At 37.8% G+C, this 16,222-nt stretch overlaps 1 protein-coding gene across 1 annotated transcript in view; it reads left to right on the top strand.

Annotated features, from left to right (window-relative positions):
• The window catches only part of LOC109060242 (A disintegrin and metalloproteinase with thrombospondin motifs 2-like), a 62,139-nt gene extending 46,238 nt beyond the window's left edge, over window positions 1-15,901 (top strand). Inside the window, exons 13-22 of the mRNA XM_042748486.1 lie at window positions 4,951-5,084; window positions 5,819-5,942; window positions 6,104-6,184; window positions 6,430-6,593; window positions 8,410-8,569; window positions 9,811-9,949; window positions 10,096-10,300; window positions 11,492-11,624; window positions 11,737-11,811; window positions 14,384-15,901. Coding sequence (XP_042604420.1) covers window positions 4,951-5,084; window positions 5,819-5,942; window positions 6,104-6,184; window positions 6,430-6,593; window positions 8,410-8,569; window positions 9,811-9,949; window positions 10,096-10,300; window positions 11,492-11,624; window positions 11,737-11,811; window positions 14,384-15,213 — 2,045 coding nt within the window. The 3' untranslated portion in view covers window positions 15,214-15,901. The remainder of the gene's footprint in view (window positions 1-4,950; window positions 5,085-5,818; window positions 5,943-6,103; window positions 6,185-6,429; window positions 6,594-8,409; window positions 8,570-9,810; window positions 9,950-10,095; window positions 10,301-11,491; window positions 11,625-11,736; window positions 11,812-14,383) is intronic.
• The last annotated feature ends 321 nt before the right edge of the window (window positions 15,902-16,222 follow it).

Genomic DNA, 16,222 nt, shown 5'->3' with positions numbered 1-16,222 from the left:
AATTCTGAGAAAAAAAAGTGAGAATTGTGAGAAATTGTGGGAAAAAGTTACTCTTTTTATTTTTTACCTATGGAAGAAACAAGCTTTTATAGTTTTATGCCAAGCCATCAAAACCTTAATGCAGGGCAACAAAGAGGATGGAACTTAAATTCATGAAAAGGATGAAACCAAAACATTCTGGAAATCGGGATCATGGTATCATTATTTATATATATCTTTATTTGGTAACTTCATCATTAAAGGGGTCATATGATGCGATTTAAATTTTTCCTTTCTCTTTGGTGCATAAAGAAGATCTGTAAAGTTGCAAAAAGTAAAGTATCAAACCCAAAGAGATATTCTTTATAAAAGTTAAGAGTCAACCATTCCCTCCTAAAATGCCTCGTTCAAACACGCCCCAACATGTCTACGTCACGATGTGGAAATATTTGCATAACGCCGCCCAAATGTTAACGCAAAGAAAGAAGGCCTAACTTTTATTCTCGCTGTTGCTGCTGGCGCCATGTCATGGAGAGGAGACGCTGTGTTTCATTGTGAAAGTGAAGTTACTTTGTTTGGCCTTCCAAAATATGTGTTTAAGTTGTATTTTCAACACTGTTCCAGAACAGTTCAACCCAAATATTCAGATATGTGTACCGCATTTTATGGAGGACGAGGACTGTTTCCTGAACCAGTAGCCTACAATGCTGGTGACTGTTTCTATAAAGTGGGGCAATTCCAACTTTGCAAGGACAGTCTGGCGCTTTTGACCCACGGTCTGTAAATACGTTTTCATATGTAAAGGATTTGCCACTGATGATTCAAACAAGAGTTTTGAGTAGTGTAGAGTAGCGCTTGTTGTTTGTCGTTTCTCCGATCACAAATGCAGACATAGTTTTATGTTTATGCAGCACGATATGCAAGGAAACACGTAAGAAGACAGTATAAGTCATTATAATCAGTAATTATGTCCCCACTGGATGCAACAAATGCCTTGTTTGTAATGGGTTTTATTGGATTGGATTTGTCTCATCGTGTCGGGACCGACCAGGACACGGCATTACAGTCTGGTAAGGGGCGTAGCATTTCCACCACACGCTTGAGGCATCCAGCCAATCACAACGCACTGGATACCTGGCCAATCAGCGTATACCTCGCTTTTCAGAACGATACGTTTTTTTAAAAAATCGACATGTTTCAGAAAGGCGGGGCTCAGAGGAGAAACAATAATGTACAGCAGTGGTTCCCAATCCTGGTCCTGGAGAACCCCCAACACTGCACATCTTAGATGTCTCCCTATTCAAACATAACCAATTCAACTCATCAGCTCATTAGTGAAGACTCCAAGACCTCAAATGTGTGGGTCAGATAAGAGAGACACCAGAAACGTGTAGTGTTGGGGGTTTTCCAGGACCAGGATTGGGAACCACTGATGTACAGTATGTGGAAAAAATGGTTTTTTAACCTCAAACCACATAAACACATATACACATTACACCAAATACACAAAATAATGCTCTTTTTATCAACGTCATATGACCCCTTTAAGACTTCAAAAAAGAGAAATAGGGTTGTTTCTCAACTGTAGAGATGCTCTTCAAACATTCACCAAAGGTTTGGCCCAGTCATTGAAAAGGGCAGCAGCCAAGAGCTGGACAGCAGCGGTTGGAAGAAAGGCACATGGAAATGTGATTAAGCAGCAATGGCATCTCCAGTTATCCACTGGGGCCGAATTACTGCTACAGTAGAAGGATTGCAGGTAGCCAGCTAATATCACTCCAACCTCCCCCACTACTGCTGATAGAAGTAAACAGTCTTCATTTCAGTGCACATTCAGTAAGAACAATGTTGCAGTGGAGACAGTTTTTTATTTTGTTATCTTTTGTTATGATTTATTATTTTTTTATGTAGCATACACCTTCTTTTAGCTCTAAAATAATTAGCATTACACCACAAATCTGATATCAGTGGCATTCTTATTAAATCTATCCATATGAATTTTCTAGAAGTAGCAATGTGGTTCATTAGTGTTTACAGGTATTTGTATGTAAATTGTGTAAGATTTACACATACATTTTAATACAATGTATCAGCTTGATCGCCTTACTTTTCACAAGCATTCATTCTTGTACATTTTTGTATGTTTGTATGTATACTCCAAAATACAGTAATATTGTGAAATATTATTTGAATTAAAAAAAATAACTATTTTTCTATTTAAATATAGTTTAAAATGTAATTAATTCCTGTGATGGATGTCATTATTCCAGTCTTCAGTATAACATGATCCTTCAGAAGTCATTCTGTTATGGTGATTTGATGCTCGGAACAGTTATGCTTTTTTTTTTAAGATTTATTATTATGATAGGACAGACAGGAAGCTAAAGCTGGGTCCACAGGAAGCCAGAGCTTTCCCTATCCGATCTTTTATTTTTCCTCATCTCATGAAATATCTGCGTCCACATGAAACCACAAAACTGACTCAAAACGATGTAGTATTCATGCCAGACCAGTATGTGGCGCTGTAATTCTGCCACAGAGAGACACTAATAATGGAGAAGATAGAAACGAACAAATGAACATTGAACAATACATTTAGTAATCTGTGTTAATGTTAGTTAATAAAAAGACAATCGTTCAGTGGTTGTTCATGTTTTTGTTTTTGTTACGTGATGTCATGCGGTGTCTGACTAGGGGCGAGACGTGGGCTGATGACGTCATCATTTCAGAAAATATACGGATTCGCTGTCCTCAAGAAAACGCAAGGGGGTTGTGTTTTCAGATTTATCCACTCTGGAACCCGGTTTCAAAAAATACCCCCAAAACACTCCCAAAACACTGTACAAAAATTATACAAAATGTATGCATATACAGCTAAAGGTGTCTCCGTGTGGACAGGACCTGAGTGGGAGAGAGAGGGGGGATGGAATGGGGAAAGGTCCTCAAGCCAGGACTCAAAATCAGGACACCCAAAGCATAAGGACACTATTGCTTCATATTTTAGTGGATTCTTCATTGTATGGAAAGCTGAAAAGAACATATTTTATTTGATAAAATCTTTTGTAACTATGTTAACATCTTTACTGTCACTTTTGAACAATTTAATGCATCCTTGCCAAATAAAAGTAATTTATTTATTTATTTTTCTGAACGGTTATGTATGCTGAAATGTACAATATAAACATATTAACAGAATCTAAAATGTAACATTATCTTTACCAGTCCATACATTTTAAATAAATTTCTATAGTTCCCTGTTGGTCACTACAAGTTGTCATGATGACATTAGGGGTCTTACTTGGGAGCCTCAGTCTCCTCTGAGTTAAAAAAAACACCAATGAGAATTGGCGAGTGGATTTTGCATGCCGATATACAGGTATAGATCTTGCCAGAAGATGGCTGCATGCATCCACTCATTCAGACTTTTGCTTTGGAGAAAGTAGTTCACGGCCAATCACCACATCTTCTTTGCATGATTTGGCGTAACAGCGCATTCAGCTGTGTCCCCCTCTCAGCAGTGTGTCTCCCCTGGGAGCTTAATTTCACAAAAGAGCAGTTTATGAGACGGTAAGCCCTGCCCTGAGAGCTTGCGGCTGGATGATTGGTTTTTCGGCACAGGGTGTGGCTCTCAACCGCATTCAGCCCTGTGTCCTTTCTTCTCGGAGGTGCATGAGGAAGTCGCAAAGTCGTGGAAGGCCCCTTTTAAGGCCCGAAGCCACCTGTTGACTTCCTCCATCCTCACTACCCTCGATGGCGGGGCAATTAGGGGGCACATTGACATTCCCTAGGCGATTGCAGTGCACCTGTGCTCATAAAACGCTGCCACCTGGAGGAATCATCAGTGCCTCCTGTCCAAGGCCTATAAGCTGACGTCAGCCCTGGCTGCCAAAGCTTACAGCGCTGCAGGCCAAGCCGCCTCTGCCCTGCATGCCATGGCAATGTGTTAGCATGACCGGGACTCAAGGTCAGCCCCTGTACTGGGCTAGGTGTCCCATCTGTATGGTTCTCTATGTTAAACCCCTGTCTTCCCTTGAATAAATTCCACTCTGTCCATCTTTGTTGGTAGTAATCCATCCCTACTCACAGGCAGGACCTACCTCAGAGACCTCTGGGGTCATTCCATATTAGTATCTCCACATATCACCTCCCTTGGGGTAGGATGTGGTCTCCGTAGCGGCCTTATCCCTTGGACTTATCCCCCAACGTTTCCATCTAGCCTCGCTGAAAGAAAGAAAAAGGTAAAAGATCTAAAGCAAGTCTTTTTCAAAAGTAGAAATTCCTTCTGTTAAAGAATTTCTGTGGCTGGAACAGCAGCATAGCCTTCTCCAGCAGTGATGTACTCACCATTGGCCCCTCTTGGCACCAAGGTCAGTGAATTTGCTCTGCGGTGTTGAGAAGGTTACGACTTGTGCATTGACATTTGCCTTGGCAAGCCACAGCTTGTTAGCATTTGTTGCGCCACAGTGGTAACGACGTTCAGTGGTTGTGGCGTTTTCCATAGGATCCCTAATGTCATCACGACATAACTCACAGTGACCGATAGATAAGGACTGTCTCAATTACATATGTAACCCTCTTAAACTCAGAGGTGATTGGGACTCCAAAGTAAGACCCCTAATGTTGACACAACATAACGTCTTAATTCCTTCCATCAGGGAACAAGACGTTACATTTACTATTATATATTTATATATTTAAATTTTTAATTCATTTTAACATTCTAAAGTGTCAGCTTGAGTAAAATGATGGAATCCTTCGAACACACTAGAAAAAAGTGATGTAAATAATAAATTTAAGTAAATGTGATGCCATATTTAATTAATCTTGAATTTAAATATGAAAAATTGTTGATAAAATACAATAAAATCAATATTAATTCCATGAATTCAAAAACATGCAAAAATGTATATGTGTGCTAGAACTACAAATATGAATTGTTTGAATTTGTCTGTGGTCTGTTTTTTTGGACAGCTGAAGAAAGATGTCAACTGTACTGCCAGTCAAAAGAGACCGGAGACGTGATATCCATGAAGAGAATGGTGCATGATGGCACACGTTGTTCCTACAAAGACCCTTACAGTGTGTGTGTGCGTGGGGAATGTGAGGTAAAGGTTATTCAAACACACCCACACAAACCATCCGTCACTGAAGTTCATCCTCCAAAATGCCATAGAATGAATAATATCAGGCCTAATCAGATTTCTGAGGCCTTTCCGCTCCTCACTGCCAAGTAAATTGTTGATTTGCTAGAATAGGACACTGTCTTCAATGGTCTGTGTTTAGCTAGTTCTATTATTGGTGGAATACATGACTGCTGAGTCCTGTGAGTAAGGCAGAGTGATGAAGTACATGCTTAGATCTTGATGTTTTGCTAGTGGAATTAACAGATGAAGTGCATTCCTAGATATACTGCTTTATAATGTGAGAGGGATATGAATGTCTGGAAAATGCTGGGTTTGAATGTGCACCAGCACTGGCACTCACTAAAGGAAAGATGGGATCTGTAATTGTTTCCATGCAGTCATGTGCTCAAGAGTGTTTCCTGCCTTTTACTGATGTTTACTGATTTAGAGTAAATTTACCACGATGCGTAATTGTTCATACAAAATTGTTACTCACATGTGATTTAAAAAAACAATTATTTAACGTACTAATCATTTCTTAATATGTAAAACCTTTAAATTACTTAGTGCACCTCGATTGAATTCAAAAAACATTTTAAGTTCCTAGAAAGAAATTCTGTGAAATATGATTTCTGTTGAACTGGTCAGTTTATCTAAAGTCAGCACCTATATGTCTCTATATATTCTTGGATCTCTTAACCCTGCTCTCTGCACAGAAAGTGGGCTGTGACAATATTATAGCCTCAGAGCTAGAGGATGATAAGTGTGGCGTGTGTGGAGGAGACAACTCCACCTGCAAGATTGTCAAAGGAAATTTCACCCGCAGCACAAGGAAACCAGGTGAGCTTCTTCCCTCACCGCAGACTCCATAAACAGATCTCCATTCATGACCTGTGCAGTTCATTGTGTTTTCCACCCAGATTCATTTTAAAATTTCACCACAATCAGGAAATTCTTCAATTCTCAAATCTTATTTTTATTTTTGTGAATTGTATTCTTAGGTTTTCTGAAGATCCTGGAGATTCCTAGAGGAGCACGCCACATACGAATCCATGAATTCAAAGGAACTCCACATATTCTAGGTAGAAGCTCCGTATTCTAGTTAGAAACTCCTCCTGGTGCTGAGAACATTAGGAGCTTCAGCTCAGTGACCGTGAAGCACCTTAGCTACTTAGAAGTAATGCCTTTCAATACTGTGATTTATAGGTACAAGAGATGCATATAAAATCAGCTTGATGAAGATTGATCCTTGTTTTTGTCTCACTGGGTGCCTGAATTGGACTGCATAAAGTTAAGATTGTCCTAATTTTAAATTGTCCTCTGCTAGCGGTGAAGAACCAGGCCACAGATCATATCTTTCTGAATGACGAGGGTGATTTTCCTGAGTCACGTACAGTAATTGAAAAAGGTGTGGCATGGGAGTACACTAACAATGATGACATGGAGACGGTCCAGACCACCGGACCACTCAAATATGGAGTACTCATTATGGTAAGAATGAGTATTTTATCAGCCATAATTACCAAAGTAGACCACTGTAAATCCAGAACTAAACCTAAACAGCTTTCAGGTAAATAAGGGCAGTATGTCTAGTAGTGGTTAAGTATAGTTCACCCAGAATGGAAAATTCAGTCATTACTTACTCAGCCTGGTGTTGTTCCAATGGCGTTTGTCCTTCTTTATCAGACGATGTAAGGAGAAATGTTTAAAAATGCCCTGCTCGCACTCAGCCATACACTGGCAGTGAATAGTGACAAGTATCAGGCTTTAAAAACAAATGCAAAAGTATCACAAAATGGTCCCATGCAACACATATCATACATTTCAAGTGCTCTGAGGGTATACTGAGGGTGTTCTGAGGGTTTGGTGAAAAACAAAGCTAAATTTAATGTAGTATTTAAAGGGGACACTGGATGCAAAATTCACTTCTACATGGTGTTTGCATATAAATGTGTCTTAGACGTGTGTGGATACAACCACCCTGCAATGATAAAAATTCATTCATTCCTTTTTCTTTAATCTCCAAAAACCTAAACAGTCTCAATTATCAAGCTCTTTTGATTTTCTGAGCAGTATGACATCATACTGCTCAGGCCCCGCCCATGACTGCTGACGGACTGTCCCGTATTAGCATATTTCTGCCCTCAGCCAGTTCTACACTGTCCGCAATAAGAGTCTTCATTTTCTCCTGACATCAGAGCCACGGAGGACACAGTGGAATAGTTTTGTTTTTGATGGTACCATGCCACTGAATACACAAAAAAAAACGGAAGAGGGGTGGGGTGAGCAGTACCTCATTATCATTTAAAGAGACATGCACCGAAATGGCTTGCTGTGAACGGAGGAGTTTTTGACAAGGTAAAAAGGGTGTTGTTTTACATGACCACTGAGGAATTTTAACCAAAGTATGTTGCAGACATTTCATGAAGACCCTAAAGAAACATACCAACTTGTGGAAAATGGATATCTGATATCCCCTTTAAATAAAATCCTGACCTTGGCCATTGGTCTTCTGTGCATGGCTGTGTTCATGAGACTCTATTAGGGCAGCAGTTCATTCTGACTCTCCCAGTAAAAACACACAAGTGCAACATTTTGAGAAATCAAAATAAATACAACACAAAATAAACTACAGTGCCTAGAAATCTCAAAAACTGTCAGTGTACTTTCTTCAGTGAGTTGAATATCTCCAGACATGGTTTATCATAAGCCAGTCAGAATGACGGTTGACAGAAGTGAACAAAACAGATATATTCAACTTAGAGAAGAAAGTAAATCATTTGTTTTCTCAAAATGTGTGCTTTTCCTGGATGAGTTGGAGTGAAATGTAGCACTGGTGAAAGCACATATACAGACCAATGGCCAAGGTCAGGATTTTTGTTAAATAATACATTCAATTTTGGTTTGTTTTTTTCACCAAACCCTATTGTATACCCCCAGAAGACTTATATGACATGTGTCACATGGGACCATTCAGTGATACTTTTGGGTTTTGTTTTTTGTATTTTTTTTTTTTTTTTTTTTCTCTCTCTCAAGCTTTATGCTGGTCGCTATACACTACCATTTTATGGAGAAGCACAAGCAGTATATTTGTTTATTTTAAATTTTTTATCCTTTTATGGCCCAAAAAAAAGAAGGGATGCAGCATTAAAATAACACCAGGGTGAGTAAACAATGACTTAATTTTCTTTGACTTTGGGTAAACTGTTAACAATTAAGGTTAAATCACAAGATACCAGTAAGGCCAATTAACAGAATGTATTTTTAAAAAGTAACATGCTCAACCAATATCAAACATCTTCTCCAGGTCCAGTCTCAGAGCATTTCTAAAGTCACGCTTTCATACAAATACATCCTGCCAGAAGATCCACTCTCCTCAATGGAGAACACCCTGCCTCAGGACGACACAGTTTACTTCGAGTGGGCTCTCAGGAAGTGGTCGCATTGCTCCAAGCCATGTGGCGGAGGTACACAGCAATATATAAGAACTGGCTGCTTTTTCAATTCACTTTCAATAGAGTTGAGAGAGAGAATTGAATCGACCATGTCCAATATTATGTTGAATTAGAATTTATTTAGGAATGACAATGAAATACTATTTCAAAAATGCATATTTTAATAAGTGGAATTTCTAACATCGATTATTAACTTTTTTTTTATTGTATGTTTTATGTACAAAACAGTTAAAATTTTAGGAGTTTTTATTTATAATTTCTGAAAAAAAAATATAAAAAAAACACAAACATAATTCAATTATTTTAACAATTCAAAAAAATGTAAAATAATTTAAATTATTTCTGTGAAGAAAAGTTGGATTTTACGCAGCCATAATTCCAGTCTTTCAAGAAAAGTTGGATCCTTCTGAAGCCTTATAACATGTTTATTTCTTATTATTATTATCAATGTTGAAAATTTTGTCATTGATCACTTACAAAAATATCATTTGAAAATTTTGTCATTGATCACTTACCCCCATGTCATTCCAAACTCGCAAAAGCTCCCTTTGTCTTCAGAACACAATTATATAACCCAGATTGCACGTCTGATGGCAGATGGAGTATTCTGACGATGACTTTCATATCTTTTATGGACATTGACACTGTTATTTACATGGCAGTCTATGGGACAGTCACAGGCCTCCCGGTTTTCATCCAAAATATCTTAAATTGTGTTCCAAAGACTAACGGAGCTTTTATGGGTTTGGAACGACATGGGGGTAAGTGATTAATGACAAAATTCTCATCTTGGGGTGGAGAGATTCAATATTATATTTGCGGAAATGTGAGACTATTTTTTTTTTTTTCAAGATTCAAGATTAATGTAAAGTTAATTAATTATATTAAGTAGAAATCATTAACATTATTAATGACTTTACTTTCACTTTTAATCAACTTAATCCATCCTTGCAGAATAAAATAATTAATTTCTTTCAAAAAACAAATATTAATGACCCCAAACTTATATGTATGGTAATGTGTATTTCATAATAAAAAGTATTGTTTTATTATGATTATTATTATTTATACTCCTTAAACTGCACTTCTGCGGTCTGTATTCTGTTGAGGAAAATTGCTAAAAGAATTTAATCCTTTATTCAACTCTGAATCGTGCACAACCCTGACAGACATGAGCTTTGAGTGAAACTTGGATCAGTTATAGGAGACAACAGCTTGTATTGTGGTGTTTTGTCTGTTTGTCTGGCTTGTAGGGAAACAGTACACACGTTTTGGGTGCCGGAGGAAGTCGGATGGCAAAATGGTACACCGCACACTCTGCGTGCGCATTAACATACCCAAACCTCGCGCCATCAGTCGAGCCTGCAACCAGAAGGAGTGCTCAGAACCAATGTAAGCAAACGAGGTTCACCATGTGGTAGTTTGCAAACCAATATCATACAGTTGTACCGTTAATGTCTAAATGAGTGATGGATGATGGTGCAAGGGTATGAGGAGTTAGTGAACAAATGTGTTTAAATGTGTCTTATGTATTTCAGCTGGGTGACAGGAGAATGGGAGGAGTGCAGTAAATCATGTGGTAAGACTGGTTCTCAGAGCCGACCCGTGCACTGTGTGAGACCTGAACTGGATGGTTCATACAAAGCCATCAATGCTAAGTATTGCAATGACGACCGGCCTGAAGGGCGACGAACCTGTAATCATCACCTATGCCCTGCACAGTGGAGAACTGGACCTTGGTCTCATATAACAATTATTAAGAACAAATTTAAATATATATAAACTTTATCTAACACTCACATAAAGCTAATCTTTAAAAATATGTTGATCAGTATAACTGTTTTCTGTTTTAATACATTATAAAATGCAGTGTCCCATTTAATAACACTATTAAATCACAAACCTGGATATATCCATTTTGAGTACTGTATATCATGGTCTCAACCTCAATTCCTGGAGGGCCACAGCTCTGCAGAGTTGTAGCTCCAACCAGCTCCAAATCCGGACACCTCTTGGAAGCTTCTAGTAATCGTGAAGACTTTTGATTAGCTGGATCAGGTGTGTTTGATTAGGGTTGAGCTGCAACTGTGCAGAGCTGTGGCCCTCAGAACCAATGTTGAGACCAATGCTGTATATCATGATATTAATGATTTGCATATGCAATATCATGATTTACCGTTAATGTTTATTGCTTTATTTTTCATTTATTTTAGATGAAATAGTAATAACAAAATGTGTTTAAATAATAATGGTATTATCGCTGGGTGACATTGATTATAAAGTTATTGTCAAATCATCTTATTGGCCAGAGCCGACCCGTCAGTGATATTCCTGAAAAGAAGAATCTTGCCATCAATGCTCTGTATCAGTTGCTGTATTTTGGTGTCAGTAACCTGCTAAAAGTAAGCCCTGCATCATTGTTTTAAAGGCATAGTTCATCCAAATATGAGTATTCTCAAAGTTTTCTACGTTAACATAACATTCTTTATGCAAATTTTTGACATGTTGATCAGTATAACTGGTTTCTGTTTTAATACATTATAAAATGCAGTCAAAACCAATCATATAACTGTTTTCTGTTTTAATACATTATAAAATGCAGTCTATTCCTGTGATGGCAATGTTGAAAATAACCAAGCACCAAATCAGCATATTAGAATGATACCTGAAGGATAATGTGACACGGAAGACTGGAGTAATGGCTGCTGAAAATTCTAAATATATGAAAATATATATATATTAATATAGAAAACAGTCATTTCAAATTGTAAAACTATTTTCCAAATATTACTATTTTAACTGTATTTTTTAATCAAATAAATGCAGCCTTGGTAAGCATCTTTCAAAACACCTGTAGTATAGGTTTATCAATGTTATCTTGTTACTGCGTCCCATTCTGCTACTGTGTATGTTTTTATGTTCTTTGTGTGTGTGCAGTGCTCAGTGACCTGTGGTAATGGGACTCAGGAGAGGCAAGTCCTGTGCAGCACCCCTGATAATGCCATCGGCATCTGCGTGGACACCAAGCCTGAGAGCATCAGATCATGTCTGCTTGCTCCGTGTCCAAGTAAGTGTCCGCTGCAACCTAAACGGCTCCTCAGAATTCACTTAAGACTCTTTCAAAACCAAAGTAACATAATGTTATAAATAATGTTCTTAAATCCTCTCTTAACTCCCAGATGACAGAGGGAACTTCATCATCCAGTGGCTTTCCAGAGCAAACCCCGAGTTCCCAGCTCCGAAGATCTCCTCAAGTAAACGTCCCATCTCCAGTCATCAGCCTGCTGTGTTTTGCATGGCCGCTCTTTCCTGGACCCTGCCTCTCTCTCTTATGCTATGGCTCTGTTACACTCTGTCCTGACCGCTTCTCTGTCCCTCTCAAAGTCTTAACTTTTCCTTCATCCGAGGGAATTCTTCAGGCTATTTTTTTCCTCCGCCCTTGTTCGCTCTGTATGTGATCTTATACAGGGCTGAGGGCTAAACACAGCCTAAAATTGCATTGAAAGAGGGCAGTAAGTGCCTGTGCAGAAGAAGCCTGGTTTTGGAGAAGCCGAGATGGTTGTGCTACGTCAGGCAATATGGATATGACTGTTGTAACGACTTCCAGGGTGAATCATTCAACAAACTCTTCTGTATGATTGAGTTGGTCCGGTATTGTCGGTAACTGCATTTCAGTCAGTTTGTCAATTAAATACATATATAAGATGACCATAAAGAATATATCACTAAACTGACAATGTGGGCCATAATTTTGATTTATTTTAACTGGTAAATGTCATGTATGTTTGTTTATATTTTCTTGAAAAATGGTTTAAGAACTTGAAAAAAGCAACTTTTACAGAGCATTTCATTATTTTTTACCTATTTTTTTCCTATACGATGACATGAAAAGAGTAGAATGGTAAGGTGATGCATGCTTTAACACTATAAATATTTATTTTATAAATCAGTTGCGTGTCGATCTTTGACGTCCTTTTGAAGGATAAAAAATACCTCATGCTTCTGCGTGTTTGTTTTCCACTAAAATCAGACATTTTTGCCTTATTTTAGGTTGAAGGGATGCAGGTTTACGTTTGCATGCCCACCAAAAGAGGCAGCTAAAGAAAAGAACAACAACAAATATGGATGTTTACAGCTAAGCAAGTGTAGACAGTTGCTGCTCCTCAGATTTTCAGTTATATCATGGTCTCTCACTGCTGTATGATTGTAAGTCTGCGGAAAGATGATGTTATAGCGATGCAGACAATGTCTAAAGGCCTTTTTTTAAAACGATACAGCAATTATGTGTATATATTAAATGGCGTTTAACATACTTAGTAACGTTAATAACATATTCAATGACTGTTATCTCTTACACCAGTAACAAAAGTAATATATTGTATTTATGTATGTATTTTGACCTTACAGGCCATGTTTCCTTGCCTGGAAAGTAATGATTTGAGATACGTATACAGTATATATCATGTTTAAAACAGTATTTAAGGTTATAATGATATTTTAAAGGATTATAAAGTATATGACTGTGAGGGTGTGTGTGTGTGTGTGTGTGTGTGTGTGTGTGTGTGTGTGTGTGTGTGTGTGTGTGGTCGCGAGGTCCTGCTGTTTTTTAAGGAGAATGGCTGTTCATCTGAGTAACTGAAATAAATGTGACAGGGTCCAGACTGATAACCCTCCTTTATTTATCACACAAGACTTCAATCCGAGCTTTACCAATAAAAGCACTAATGGTAGCATTTGTTTAGACTGTTCTTCCAGCCTGTTCTGGAATTAAATATTCGAAGCACCTTGCATCTGGACTTATTAGTAATTAAAACTGGTTTAAACTGATATCAAATGGAGTGTTGATGGCAGCGTTTGGCCTGTAGTCAGATCTCTGCTGAATGCTCGCCCCTGTACGTCTTATTTGTCACAGCTCTTTCATTCCAGAGCGTTCATAGCATTTCCTTACATTACGTGCAGTTACATTGCGTGATTGTTTAAATGTAATACAGGATGTGCCATTTCCATTTTTTATAACTATATTCCTCAAAATTGTCTGTTTTTCAATGGATTTGATGGTGTTGAGATGTTTTACCAAAGTGTTTACTAAACTGTGAATGGTGTGACATTTCAAAGCAGTTTACACTGTACTAAGAAAAGTTGTATGTGTTGTCTTGTACATGCTCTATATTTGACAGGAAGTCTCTATGTAACTAATGTGGTTTCTTGTCGACTGTGTTTATGGGAATAAAGGGTCAAGTAATATATTGAATACTTAAATCCTTTGAATTTGTGCTCTATAATTTTATGTTGCTGGTTTGCTCAGACTAACTGCGTTTCACATTTCCCTCTTTTCGTAGTGTTCTGCTTTGTTCATTTTAATATTTCATTATTCTTTTCTTGTTATTATATGATAAGATATTTTACTATATTATATTATTTTCATATTATAATATTTACACACACACACATACACAAAAACAGTTGTTTTGACAATAATGTTTTGAAATATTATTGCAATTTAAAATGATTTTCTATTTTAATGTAGTTTAAAATATAATTTATACACAACAGTGTATATATATATATATATATATATATATATATATATATATATATATTCTTATTTTTTTATTTCCTATCATTGTATTGAAGTCGCTAACTATCTGCAGGGGTGCATGCATGCTTCTTTCATTTTCATATTCTTTAACATTATTAATATTTAAATTTGCGGTTGCACTATTTTACAGTCATAGTCTATCATATTTTTTCTAATTTCATTTGTATTATTTCCCATTATTGTATTGACACACTCCACACTGAGCATCCTGTTGATTTATCTTTCAGGATCCCGCTGTAAAGGAGACAGGTCTTTGATCTGTCGGATGGAGGTTCTCAGTATGTACTGCTCCAATCCGGGCTACAGGCAGATGTGCTGCAAGTCCTGCAACGAGGGCAACTACACCTCTGAATTCAACCTGACGAGACCCAGGATGTACACCACTGTCGCCCCTCCCATAACTCCCACTGTAACGGCTCCTGTTCTCACAACACTGCTATACAGGACCTCACAGAAGCCTGGCACAACAATCACACCATCATTCAGCAGATGGAGAAACATCAGCACTGAGCCCACATCTTGGGGCTACACAACCACTGTGAACCCAATAACCCTAAAACCAGGAACCACAGTCCCTTTCACCATTGGTTCTGTCACTGTGCACACTAAGCATCCCAGCACACTCGACTACGAAGAGGAATCCAGCACCCCCTTCTACGAGGATGAAACCTGGAGCGATATCTCAACCGAACACTTCTCAGAATCCGAATCATCAGAGTTTGCAGAGCCATGGCCAACCACTCCACAATATACAAGCACACTTGAGAATAAAAACATCGAGACAACGTTTCTGACAAGGCTACAGCCTAATGTTACTGCAACAAGCCCTCCTGCCATAATCAGTCTCCATCGGTCAGAAGACAAGAAGGAGAATAACTCCATCGACGTGTCCTACAGGATTGCCAGTCCAAACGAAGTCACACTCAACCACTTTGTCCCTAGAAAGCGAGTGCCGTTCCGTGAGAAAACGCATAATAAAAGAATTCAAGAGCTCCTTGCAGAGAAAAGACAACAGGATTTCCTGCTTCAAAGACTGAAACGAAAACCAGGAGACTGATATATTTCCGTTTCTTTATCCCTGTGGTATTTTGTGAGTATATTTTTCAGTGGTCTTACGGCCTCAACACTCTTTCTTGGCATTTGTAATAATTTAACAGGAAATAACCTCAGTTCTCAATCTTTCATGTAGTAGCTGTTCAAGGCATCTGATCGGAATGAAAAATGACCCTAGTCAAGGCTTTTTTTTTTTTTTTTGAGGATGACATTTTCCCAGGGGTTTACCACATTTGGCTACTTTATTGGGGTGCATTCAGGGGTGTAAGAAGCTGTCTCTTGTGAAGATCTGACAGTTTAAGCTTAAGCCAGGCACATACTGTATGATTTTTCCAGTCCTCTAAAAATTTTGTACATGATTCCAGTGAGCTCTTGGGTAAATGTCATGGCACACTGTGTGATGTCAGACTGTACAATACACATCCAGGATTTGGGTTCCAGCGGTGCTGTTGACAGCATACCCTTATGAAAAAGAAGTTTATTCAAGTGTGCTATTAGTATACTTCTTTTTAACTAAAAATAGGAAAGTATGCTTTTAGTTTACTTTGCATGTATTTCTCAAAAAATGGGGTTTATGTACTCCTCAGAAATATACTTAAAATTACATTTTAGTATACTTGACTTATACTTACAAAAAGTCTAAATATATTTGAACTATACTTGTGCTCCTAGAATCCGTGTTTTCATTGTTATATGGTAGAGGGCGCTAGTACACATCTTCTGTACCGAATTTCCAAAAAAACAAGTGAAGAAGAACAGATACTAACACATGTAACACGATCATCTGACATAAAACAGCATCAAAACTGTAACGTTATGGAATAAAATGTCGACCGATGAAGAGGTAATAATTACAGTCAAGCTTTGGGGTGTAGATCGACTCCATCTATGTTTTGATTATCATTCTGAATCCAATTCATAGTCTTTTTTCAGCTTTTTTTTTCAAAATGTTATTTCTTTATTTTATTTTTTTATGAAACTTACCCACATTAAAGTGTTTAAAAAAAGAATGC

This window comes from Cyprinus carpio, chromosome B21, assembly GCF_018340385.1.
Source record: "Cyprinus carpio isolate SPL01 chromosome B21, ASM1834038v1, whole genome shotgun sequence".
In the NCBI taxonomy this organism is placed as follows: domain Eukaryota; kingdom Metazoa; phylum Chordata; class Actinopteri; order Cypriniformes; family Cyprinidae; genus Cyprinus; species Cyprinus carpio.
Note: the sequence above shows the minus strand (reverse complement) of the source record. Positions and strands in the feature narration are given on the sequence as shown.